The 11,813-nt window shown below is 41.9% G+C and overlaps 1 protein-coding gene and 1 long non-coding RNA gene across 2 annotated transcripts; one reads left to right on the top strand and one right to left on the bottom strand.

Moving 5' to 3' along the window:
* Positions 1 to 1,685: 1,685 nt before the first annotated feature.
* LOC107526159 (uncharacterized) lies at positions 1,686 to 3,113 on the bottom strand. The gene is made up of 2 exons (XR_001602126.2): positions 2,860 to 3,113; positions 1,686 to 2,355 (listed from the first exon to the last, which is right to left on the bottom strand). It is a non-coding gene; the product is annotated as an uncharacterized LOC107526159 (long non-coding RNA).
* Positions 3,114 to 3,844: 731 nt separating this feature from the next.
* On the top strand, positions 3,845 to 9,707 carry ZNF706 (zinc finger protein 706). The gene is made up of 4 exons (XM_087825312.1): positions 3,845 to 3,937; positions 6,989 to 7,125; positions 8,573 to 8,680; positions 9,402 to 9,707. Exons 2-3 carry the CDS (start codon positions 6,991 to 6,993, stop codon positions 8,666 to 8,668), a joined length of 231 nt encoding a protein of 76 aa, XP_087681438.1. The 5' UTR covers positions 3,845 to 3,937; positions 6,989 to 6,990; the 3' UTR covers positions 8,669 to 8,680; positions 9,402 to 9,707.
* Positions 9,708 to 11,813: the final 2,106 nt, after the last annotated feature.

Below are 11,813 nucleotides of genomic sequence, written 5' to 3'. Positions count from 1 at the left end.
TTAAATACTAAGACTGACAAGTAGACACACATACACCTTGGAAATTTTAACTATGCCAAGTATGCTGAAGTATGCCGATGACTGCATTGGATGAACCCACACATCATACTGCATTTGTTCCAAATGACACATTTGTTTATTAAAGACATCCAGTTTTTTGTACCTTAAATTCTGAACCTCTAAAGATAGTTCTCTTTAAGGTTAACCAATTTATGTTCTTTGTTGACTTTCTGAAATTATGTGAAAGTAAAAATGTCAGCTAAATAAAACTAACAGTTGGATATTTGGGTACTCCAGGTCTACTTTGGAAATAAGGATATAAAATATAAATTTCTTATACATCATATTTAGCATAGTTATAATCATATTTTAAGAATCCAAATTATCATAAATGGCATCTACTCTAATCCCTCATTTTTCAGATTAAGAAGCAAGAGCCATGCTCTGGCCAGTTTTCTCAGTGGTTAGAGCATCGGTCTGCAGACCAAAGGGTCAAGGGTTCAATTCCCAGTCAATGGCACGTACCTGGGTGGCTGGTTCCACCCCTGGGCCTGGTTGGGGCGCCTGCAATAGGCAACCAATCAATAAGTCTTTCATATCAATGTTTCTATCTTTCTCTCTTTTCTCTCCCTCTTCCCTCTCTTCCACTCTCTCTAAAAATCAATGGAAAAAATATCCTTGGGTGAGGGTAACAAAAAAGCAGGAGCCAGAGGTGATGAGATTTCCCCATGCAACCCAGAAGAGTATCCGCACATGGTCATGACATGGAAAGAGCCTCGGTGGCTGTGTGTTAACTCTTGCAAGGCTGAGGCATGATACCAGTGATTCACAGGCAAATGGAAGAGGAATCCTTCACATTGGGATTCATTCCAGAGTCAGTGCAGGGTGGGGGAAAGAGTGAAGGATTGAAATCAGATAGATTTGGATTCTCAACCCTGGCCCTTTGCTTACTAGCTCTCCACCTTAGCTGTGAGACAATGAGATAATTAATCTCTGGGAGTCTCAGTTTCTTCATCAATAAATTGGAGATAAAGACCTACTGATGTGAGGATTAAAGACACACAGCAGGTACCCAATTAATTGTAGCTATTATTATTTTCATTAGGAGGCCTTAAGCAATAAGGAACTCAATTTCATGTGGGAAGATACCAGGGAGTTAGCTTCAGTAGGGCACACTCAATGACCAGTTGTTCCAGAAGAAACAAGCAATGGCTGCTGCGATCATCTGCCATTCTCCATTCCTATCCCTGGATGCCCTTGTCACTTTATACTGTATTTTTTTTTTAAATCCTTTATTTTAAAAATTTGGCCCAGTCTAGGGCTTTGATGAGTGATCCTAAAATATTGCAAAGCCACCTGGTCTGCACAGAGACTGCGTTAGAAGTCTGGGTTCTCACTTGTAAGGCATCCTAAGTAAGTGAAACAATCAGCCACAGCTATAAGGAGCATGGAGAACCGGGAACTCCCCATTTACTCAGGCAACAAAAGCTGAATGTAGGTCATCATCTCATTTGAACCCACGGAATTTTAATCTATGCAGATTACTGAATGATGATATGGAGAGGTCAATGCCATTTAAAGAATTTATTATTTACATTTCCAGAGAGGAGGGGGCACGCCATGCCACACAGGACCACATGGGGGGCACTAGGCTTTGGTCAGGAGGCAGAAGCAGTAGTGAAAAGTTTAGACCAGAAACTTTATTGGGACTTGCGTGGGAAAAGGAAGGCAGGGCAGGGTGAACATTTTAGGATTAGCCAGCATGAATCATTCTGGCAGACTTTATAAAGGCTATAGGGGTGGTCTCTAATTGCCTGGTACCTGGCCCTGGGATGACTCCGGTCAGGGAAAATATTGTTGTGGTGTATGAGAGTTAGTTGAGTGGTTGGAGGTATAGTCTCAAAATGGTTGGTTTGCGTACAAAAGGTATATTCCTAGGCAAGTTGCTATTATATTTGGGAATTAGCTAGCCCTGGGAGGTGTAGTCTCTCCTTGGGTCTGGAAGGCCCCCAAAATATTAAAACATCCTAAGATACAGAAAATAAAAACAGAATTAATGTAATTACATAAGTTTCAAACAAGTATTTCCCCCTTCATGCTATTTTCTACTCATCCCTTAATCATTGAGTGCTCTCTTATGGTATACAGAAATTACACTTTCATTTTATATATAAATAGTAAGCAGGCTTTGTTTCAACTTTTCACCTGGATAAAACTGGGGGTGATTTTTATTCTGCCTTTCATAAAAAGAATTCTTTTAGACCCTGAAGTTCATGTTGAGCGATCAAGTCATCGAAGTTCAAGGACCAGAAGAGGTCTTGGAAAGTCACTAGGACCAACTCTTTCATTTTCTATCTGGGGAACCAATGATAAAAATTCTTCTGAGGCTTAATGGCTTTAACTACTATTAAAACCAAACAGAATATAATTAAGCGTGTAATTAAAAGCATTAATAACCACACTCAGCCAAAAAGTAGTTAAATTTCAGATGAGTCATTGATCAGCTGCCTCCTGCACGCCCCCCGCTGGGGATCCAGCCTGCAACCTGGGCACCTGCCCTGACCCGGACAGAACCCGGAGGTGCTGGATCACAGGTCGGTGCTCCACCGCTGAGCCACGCCGGCCAGGCCTGAGCTGCATTTATTATATTCAACTAACGTTTCCCGGGCACTGACAGGCAAGTTTGGGAGAGTGGAGGCTATGGGTAAGCTGAGAATGTCAAATGCAAAAGCTCCCCTTTTTTTCTTTTGCTGTTGTCAGACCTAACGACAAACCAGTGCGTGTGTAGGGGGTAGGGGAATGCAGAATAAAGCCACTGTCTCAAATGCCCTTTCCAGATAAGTCAGCAAATATAATAACCTTTTCAAGCACCATCGCTCTTGGTAGATACTGGAAGTTCAAAGTCGTGGCCTGTACATCAAGACACAAAAACATAAACTTAACCAATCTCCCAATTATTAGTAAACCGTTCCGGGAGGCCTTGGCCAGCAATGCTCACTAAGGCTGTCAGGCTTTATCTTGAAGCCACTGAAAACCTGAGACTGGTCAAGTAACCAGGTTTCCGTGGGAATAAGGCAAAGGGCGCCCGGTGAGAAAACAATGGCGGCGCGGCCCGCTCACGGCCGTCCGGCCCGCCGGCTTCCCCGAGGGAGGCGGCCGTGAGCGCCGGTGGCGGGCGCCGCAGTCGGTGACCCACGTCGCCCCGCGCCGGCGCTCGTGTCCGGGCCCCTCCCCGGGCCGCTGCAGCAGAAGGCGCCGCCGAGGAGGCGTGTGAGAAGGGACGCGGGGGCTGAGCCTGGCCGCCACCCGAGGAAGCGAGCCAGCGAGCGACCTGCGAAACACGCTGCGGGCCGTCACCTGCCGGACCGAGGACGCGCGGATCCTGGGCGCGCTGAAGGGGCCGATAGAGAGAAGGCTGGAGGCGAGGCCAGGGCGCGGGGACGGTGAGCGACGACCCCCGCAGTTCCCGTCCCGCTCTGCCCGCCGGCGCCGGCAGGCCCCGCCCCCTCGCGCTTATGTAATAGGGGAGCTCCGCCATTGGCCAGCGCAACCGGAAAAGGCGCAGGCGTGCGAGCGGGGCGGGGGCGGGGACGGGGAGGAGCCCGCCGCCGGAAGGCGAGTAGGCGAGGGGGCGGGGGCTCCGAGGAGCGGGCGGGCACTGGGGCGGCTGGGAGAGCTGCGCGCGTGCGCGGGCACGAGCCTCAGTGGCCTTCCCGAGACCGAGGCGGCGGCGGCGGCGGCGGCGGCGGCGGGCGCGCGCGGCGGCGGCGGGCGCGAGGCGCGGGCTGTTGTGCTCCGGGCTCTCCCCCTTCCCACTCCTCGGTGGGTGGAGGAGACCGAAGCGGTGCTGGGCGCGCTTCCCCTTCCCCTGCCTCCCGACACCTCCCCCGGCCCCTTGGCGCTGCGCGGTCTCCGACGCAGGAGCGTCCCGGCCCGGGTGAGCGGCTGTGGGGGCGGCGCTGACGCCGCAGGACGCCGGGGAGCCGGGCGGGCGCTCGCCGGCAGGCTCGGCGGGGACCGCGGGGGTTGCGAGGGGCGGCCGGCCTACCCCGTCTGCCTGGGGGCGGCCGGGCCAGTCGTGCCCCGGCGCGGGCCGCGGGGAGGAGGCGAAGCTCGGGCGCCCGCCGGGCCCTGCAGGTGGCCGGGGCGCAGGCCGGCCCGGGAGCTGAGCGGTAACCTTACTCCCGGCTCAGCAGCTGCCCGGTTTCTCGACGCCGGGGCCCCGCGTTGCCGAAGGGGTTGGTTTCGGGCAGTCAGGGCCTCCGGGAGGCGCGTCCTGGCCGGGGTCCGTGAGGAGTGGAGGGTCGGCGCAGGCTGTGTGGCCCTTCAGTGGCCGGAGAGGAGGGGGCTCCCCTGGCGGGTCTGGGAGGGAAGGTGGGCGAGCCCGCAGCGAGGCCAGCGAAGGGCTGGGTGAAAGGGGCCTTGGTGCTGGCGCTTCCATCTGCCCCCTGGCAGAAGGCTGTGGTGAGAAACGGGGGTCAGGACGGCGATCCCTGCGCGCCGCTGCGTGTCGGATGGTTACCGGGGACGAGCCTACTTCCTGGATCCAGAACCTTGTCTCGACCGACCGTCTGGTTTGGGTTTTAAGGGAACCTTTGGGCAGCGCTTACTTGTTGCCGCCTCTTACTCGCAGGAGCTCCTCGCTCCAAAAGAGCTCATTCTTTTTACTGCTTCCGTCTTTGCAGCCCCTTCAGAAAACCACACTGAGTTATATTAAAAACCAAAAAGCTTTTAGGTGTTTGTAAGTGGCTTCTTAATCCCTCATTTTGTCACATTTAGTCAAGGAGCAGTTATGCTTAAGGTTTTGTAGAAAATTCAGTGGGCTTGAGAGCACGTCCTAAGTTCAACTGTCCAAAAGCAGGTGGTTGGTTCGTTTGCATTTCTGCTTTCAGAAAGGAAATCAGTGCAGTATATTGTTAGAAGTTAGGAGCCTGCCCTATGTCTTTAAACTGTTTGATTCTATTTCCTTTCCCGGATATTAAGTTTTCTATTTTAAAAGTCAGAAAAAGCTACTGTAGTCTCTTATTTATTAAAGCTTTTGTGGCTTTCTTGTTTAATTTTAGATACAATGGAAAAATGGGTTAAGTGCTGTGTAATGTTTTATTTTAGGAGAAATCGTAAGTACAAAAGTTTAAAAAGAATGTGTATCTAATGACTGCTTTGTACAGATTACTGCCTGAAAATGTTATCAGAATAGCTAATCATTTCTAGATATCAAAGAAACGTCTATAATTAGTGGCCTGTCATTTATGGTTTTTTCAGTGTAAAGCAGTTAAGAGGTTACCCACACAATCAGTGTATTAACATACATAGCATACATTGCAAGGAAGAGTTCAGATGCAGGAGAGGACTGAAGTACTCAAACTTAAGATACTAAGACATTGAGACGATAGAAGCATATGTACATAATGATTGAATGCCTAACTACAGTACTATCATCCAAATAGTATATAAGTATCTAAACCTGTTTCCATGGGGATAGGTTTGTAAGCTTGCCGTAACATTTGGACTTAAAGGTACTATAAAAAAAAAAAATCTTTCCAAGCCAAATGGTTTAAAAAATTTGGTTAAAAACAGAAACAAAAATGGAAGTTTAATCTTCAAGGACTAACACATCTGGTAATATTTGCCATTGTGGTAAGAGTAGATCTCTTATATTAGGCTAGCATACTAAACATTTTTGTAATTTGTTAAAATACCCAACTGGCTTCCTAGAAAAGCACTGATCCTCCTCTACGTTTTATTTGACTTTCAGTTCAGTGTTTAATGCTAGAGGGAACTGGTCCAATTGGTGTATTTCTTCCATTTCCCTTTTTCTTTTTGGGAGAAGCTCAGGTGTTTCTATGAAATGCTTTGACCTCATATCCATTAACTAGTTAGGGTTCCAGTAAAAGGAAAAAAAAAAAAAAGGCCAGCACTCCTTTCTGGTGAAATTGAGGTAGATCCATTGTATGTTCATGTCCTGCAATGATTTAAAAGTTTAAAATTTTCTATAAGTAGTAGAAAGTGGTATGTAAGTATCTTTACCCTTTTTATAAGGTTTATTCTCTCAACTGGCAACAATAACTTGTCCAGCATTCCTGCAAAGACCAATTTTTAAGGAAGATTTAGAATAGCACAGTAGTTTTATGAAACCTAAGTATTTAAGAGAACAGTTGGCTTTCTTGATCTCCTTTAGAGGCATTGCTTCTATGATCTCCTTTAGAGGCATTAGATGACAGCTCTTATTTCTCGTCAAGTTTTAAGTCTCAGGTCACAACAGTGAATACTGGAAAGGGAAAGTACCTTTGCAGAGTGACCAAACAAATGATTGGGAAAGGAGGCCAAACTTTTTTGGCTAAACTCTTCAAGATTACATATAGTAATGTACAAAAATCTTAGGTATAGCTCAGTGATTTTTACCAGTGTACACACCTGCATAACCATTACCCAGATCAACATATAGAACACTGTCAGCACCCCAAAAGTTCCCCTCGTGCTCTTCCTATCCACTACCTTCCAGGTTAGATTTGCCTGTTTTGAACTTTATGAAACATGTTCTTTGTATTGGGCTTCTTTCCTTTAATACTGAGATATGGTCATGTTGTTACCTATAACATAGTTCTTTCCTTTTTGAATGCTGTATAGTATTTCATTGTATAAATATACAAGTTATGTATCCACTATTAATAGACATTTGGATTATTTCTAGTGTCGGAAACAATAGCTCTGAGCATTCTCATGCTGTGTCTTTTTGTGTACATGTATTTGCATTTCTGTTGGATATTTACCAATGTGGAATTGTTAGGTTATAGAGTAAGCAACTACAGACAGTTTTCCACGGTGGTTATACCAGTTTATTCTCTAATAGCATTGTATGTGAGAATTTGAAAACTCATACATTTTGATTAACAGTTGTTGACTTAAGCCATCAACTCTGTTATCATGTTTAGATTTATTTACTTTAAATACAAAGTAATCACTCTAATGCTTCAACTTCTGTTTTTAGATATGGCTCGTGGACAGCAGAAGATTCAGTCTCAGCAGAAAAATGCCAAAAAGCAAGCTGGACAAAAGAAGAAACAAGGACATGACCAAAAGGCTGCTGCCAAAGCTGCCTTAATATATACCTGCACTGTCTGTAGGGTAAGGGAAACTGAAAGACATAGCTTTCCCATGGATAGTTCTTTCATTAGAGATTGGTTTGTATAGGTTAAAATTTTGCAACCATGACAAAAATAAATGCTTTACTTGAAATAGTAGGTTTGAGAACTGGTTATTTTAGGAATCCATCTTTCTTTCAGTTTCCCAGGCAGTTTAGGAATCCATCTTTCTTTCAGTTTCCCAGGTGGGGAAACGAGTGAACAAAGCACAGTCCCTTTCCTCAGGGAGATGAAAGATGCCTTCTTAGGTGAAAGTACACTTTGAACTTTGTAAAGAAGTCAGATCCACATTCTTAACTTAGAACTATGTAAGACTATGTAAGATACCAGTGAGTAAAACTCGTTATATGATTGGCTTTTTTTCCTCATCACTAAGTCCATGGTTAGGATGTCTGTAAAACTATATAGTTTGTTAACATTGAGGGCTTTTATTGAATTAATGTGTTTTATTAGATTTGGAGAATGATAATAGCAGCTGCTATTGGGTGCTTACATGTGCCAGGCACTGATCCAGGTGTTACATGTATGAGCCCATAAACCCACACAACCACCCAGTGAGATAAAGTGCTTTTATTATATTCATTTTACAGAAGAATAAATTGAGTCATGGAGGTTGTATAACTTGCACTCAGCTAGTACATAGAAGAGTGGGGATCTAAACCCAGGTAGTCCAGCTCCAGAATTCACCCTCTGGACAAAACTTAAGTTTTTCAAGCCACAGTCTCTCTCTTGCTGTTTAAGCTCACCATCCTTGAAGTTAGTGCACAGAAGTTCCAAAGAGAGAAGATCTATTATGTTAAATATCTTGTTCATAATGAGCTTTGGTACACTCAAAATAATGAAATTGAATAGCTTCAGATTCTATTTGGAGAGATGCAGGGTAAAAGTAAATTCACTAAATTACTGATAAATACTTCGACATGAAAGTACTAGAGTAGTTCACATATTTCAAAACTCAAAACAAAAAAAAACCTGTATGTTTTGTTTAATTGAATGTTCTAAAGAATAAGTAATTGAAGATCCTTGCCTAGGAGCGTCAGGATAGTGTAGTATTTGAGAACTGCAGTACCAAGTGCTAGGTTAAAGCATAGGTATTGGGCAAATTAAGCTCTAGGATTTAGTTTCCTTATGTAAAATGAGGATAGTAGGAACTAATTTAAGATAACTATGAAGGTTCAATGAGAATTCAGGTACAATGCTTAACATACTAATAATTCAGTGCAAGCTACGTATTTGCTATTAGATAAGCAGAATTCATTCTCTGTGACCCAACTATTTGAAAGTGGGGAATATGTTAGGAATATCTTTATTACATGGTCATTTTTTATATGCCATCAGTTGTCTAGCATAAGCAGGCTCATGATTTTAAAAGTTCACACATTTTTCTTTTATGAGTAAGGTCTCTTTTTTTGTACAATTTTTGTAATTAGACACAAATGCCAGACCCTAAGACCTTCAAGCAGCACTTTGAGAGCAAGCATCCTAAGACTCCACTTCCTCCAGAATTGGCTGATGTCCAGGCATAAAGTTGTTTACAGGTAATTGACCTTTTTTGGTGGGGGGTTGGGGGGTTAATGTCAGGGTTGTATACAGGAACAAAATTGTCTTCTGTAACTGTGAAATTGACTTTTACCTTCTAGCTGAGATTTGATTGCTTCCCCTTTTTAAGTTAATGTTTAACTTTACAATTATTAAAAGTCCATTTTCCCAGATCATATTCTGATGAAATAGAAACTCCTAACTACAAAGAAGTTCTTTTTACTACTGTAGCCAAAAATGGGGGGATGAAGGGATGCTTGCCAGTTCTGGTCTTAGGATAGAAGAGACTTGTTAGCTTAATGAAAATAACTTTACAAAGGTATTGAGGGTCTTGCTTAGGAATGATGCAGAGCACTGTTCCTGAGTACCTTTTGCAGGTATTTTATTAGTGCATAGCAGAGCTTCTAAGTGCATTAAAATATAGGGCAAAATGTAGGTCCACTGTATAAACTTGGTATTTGCTTGAAAATAATCAGTTTACATTTTCTGTGCAGTTGGGGTTGTTTTCCTCCTAAAGAGGTTGTGGTGATGGTAGTGGTGTGAGAATTTTTTTTTAAGTAAGTTAATCAAAGTTCTGTTTATAAAATCCTGTTGACAGACCTATCACACTAACTTGATAGCTTAGGCATGTTGTGTGTTTTTTCTTAGGCATTTGATATGGACATAAGTTGCATTTGTGTGATGCTTACTTTCACAGAAAATTTTGCTTGTGTCTTATAGGTGAATTCATGACACCTTTGACTCTTCTACTGTCTCAGACCTTAGGTAACAAACCTGCAGCTGCTTTTCTAACAAACTGTTGATCAGCAAAAATAAAGGGGCTACAGAAACACTCATTTTTATGCTGTTCCCTTTTGGGCTTCATGCAAAGACAATTCTGTGTAAATGTACAGTTGACTCTAATTTGGAAATCTGAAAAATCAGTCCATCCTTGTTATAAAGAAATTTTTTACAATTGTAATTATATTGATGTTCATATTGTGTAAAATAACTCATTTAATAAAGTAGTACTTTGATTTTACAACATCACAGGATAAATGGTTCTAGAAATTCTGTTCTAACTTTCCACATTATTTGCCTTATAAAAATCTATTGAATTCATCAGCTAGAATTGTAAGCTCAATTCCTATCTCCCTCTCAGCTCAGTGGCAAGTTCGTTAGTTAAACTAGAGCAGACTTATTCATTAAATTTGTGTACACAATTTTATCGGCAGCCTCGATCTAGGTGAAGAATGACTTACCTGCTGCCTTAGTATATTGCGATCACGTGTCATTTTCCCCTCTGATTGTTTCCTGTGTTTGAGGTTGGAGCATTTCAACTTGCTGTGTGACTTGGCTATAGCCGCCAGCCAGGTATACCCTGTAGATAAGTGATAAATTCCTAAAGCTGTTGGTTCGTTAGTGAGCCCTTCTGAAAAACTAGGTTCTGAAGTATATGTCATAATAATCAGGAAGCCTAATCATTTAGTATAAAATATGATGGAACATATGTGAACTGGTAAAGATTAATCTTTTATAAATTATGTTGGATTTTTTGAAAATTTTTCAAGTTCTTTAATTTGAAATTGAAATGCATAATTGGAGGAGTTTTGGAAGTTAATGATTTGACCAATTCTAGAATGGATTTTGCATTAACAGGAAGATTGGAATGACTTGTGGCTGAGTTCATTCCCAGGACCTCTCCCTCCTTTCCTTTTTGAGTCATTGATTTTAGGAGTTTACTTTGTGCTGGTTCCTAAAATCAAAGACTGTGTACAGTATGACTTCTGTCTGAACTAGAAAAGTATTAAAATATGCCAATATCCACATTCATTTGGTTCCAAGGATGGGGAGGAAGTGGGTTGGTTCAGATGGATGAGGTAAATCCTACCCAGTTAAGGGAGACTAATTTTAGGGTTCCTCTAATTTGCTTTTGTCAGCTATTAACTTTACAAGTGAAACTGCTGTAACTCAATTTAAAATTTAAAGTTAATAGGAAGAACACTCAAATACTGGTTATTGCTTAGAGCCACAAATCTGATCCTGTGGATTAAAAAGTGCATTCCCTCTTTTTGCTGTAACTCATCACTACATTTGTTTTGTAGCTATGCATATTCTGCCCACCTTGTTTGTCTTCACTGTAAGTTTAAAATAAGACATTTTCAAGGAAAATCTTCAATGGTAATAGTTTCCTAGCAATTCCTATTCTTATACTATTACTTCAAAATAATTGATTTTTTTTCATGTATTTAATTTCCTGAGTTTCAGGTTTAATGTTATTTCCCTATATGCTGATTACCAGAGCATTAGAATTTGCCTAATTGCTTGTGGTGGGTATTATAGAAGTTCTGGTTAAATTACAATTTAAAGGTTTTTTAAAGTGCTTTGAACATATGTATGTTTATGTTTAGCAACAAATCATTTAAAAACCATTCACAAGTTTTGGTTTAAATTTTTTTTCATTTGTTTTACTGACTAATTCAGAGTAAAAGCTTTTTTTTTCTTGTGTTTAACCCCTTTTTATAAAGCAGCTGAAGGCATATATTTAACTATATTTCAGTGATGGGAATAGCTGCATTGATCTTGCATAAGACATTAATTCTCATCCTCTATGTGAGGATTATTAGTACGATCCCTGTTTATTGTGTTTGAGCTAAATCAGCTATAAGGAGAAAGTTAAAATTCTTAAACATCCTTGTTGTTTAATTTGAAGATTCTTTAACAGATCACAGCAAAGTTTGTTATAAAACTGTTATGGTGTCTTCAAAGACTTGATAAAATTCAGAGAGAATTTGTCCGTTGTATTCTGTAGTCCCGTTAGTTGCCAAAAGGGCCGGGGTTAAGATTAAACTTGTTTCCATTCTCGGTGGTATGGATCTACATCCCCTTGTTTAACTGACACCCGGGGGGCTCAGCTGTGTGCTGTAATGTCTTATTAAAGAAGATATTAAAGAAAACTAAACTAGTCTAATTTCTTCTACATGTTAGGAGTTTTTATATTGCCTCTTTTTTAAATTTCTCAATTTAGAATTGTCTCGTGAGTTTAGAGCTCAGTAGTTCTAAGGGTGACAAGAGATTTCTTTCATTTCTCATTGTTTTTCTGGTAGTCTATTTTGGATCTATAGAATATTCTTAAAAAATTGTTCTGAAACT

The sequence above is a fragment of the Miniopterus natalensis genome, chromosome 16, assembly GCF_054644295.1.
Source record: "Miniopterus natalensis isolate mMinNat1 chromosome 16, mMinNat1.hap1, whole genome shotgun sequence".
NCBI classification, from domain to species: domain Eukaryota; kingdom Metazoa; phylum Chordata; class Mammalia; order Chiroptera; family Miniopteridae; genus Miniopterus; species Miniopterus natalensis.
This window is presented reverse-complemented; position numbering and strand designations above follow the sequence as displayed.

What these genes read in the sequence shown, in the direction of transcription:
- ZNF706 (XM_087825312.1), top strand. Translation starts at nt 6,991, where the DNA reads ATGGCTCGTGGACAGCAGAAGATTCAGTCTCAGCAGAAAAATGCCAAA. An exon ending in ATACCTGCACTGTCTGTAGG is followed by an intron (nt 7,126 to 8,572) that starts GTAAGGGAAACT and finishes TTTTGTAATTAG; the next exon opens with ACACAAATGCCAGACCCTAA.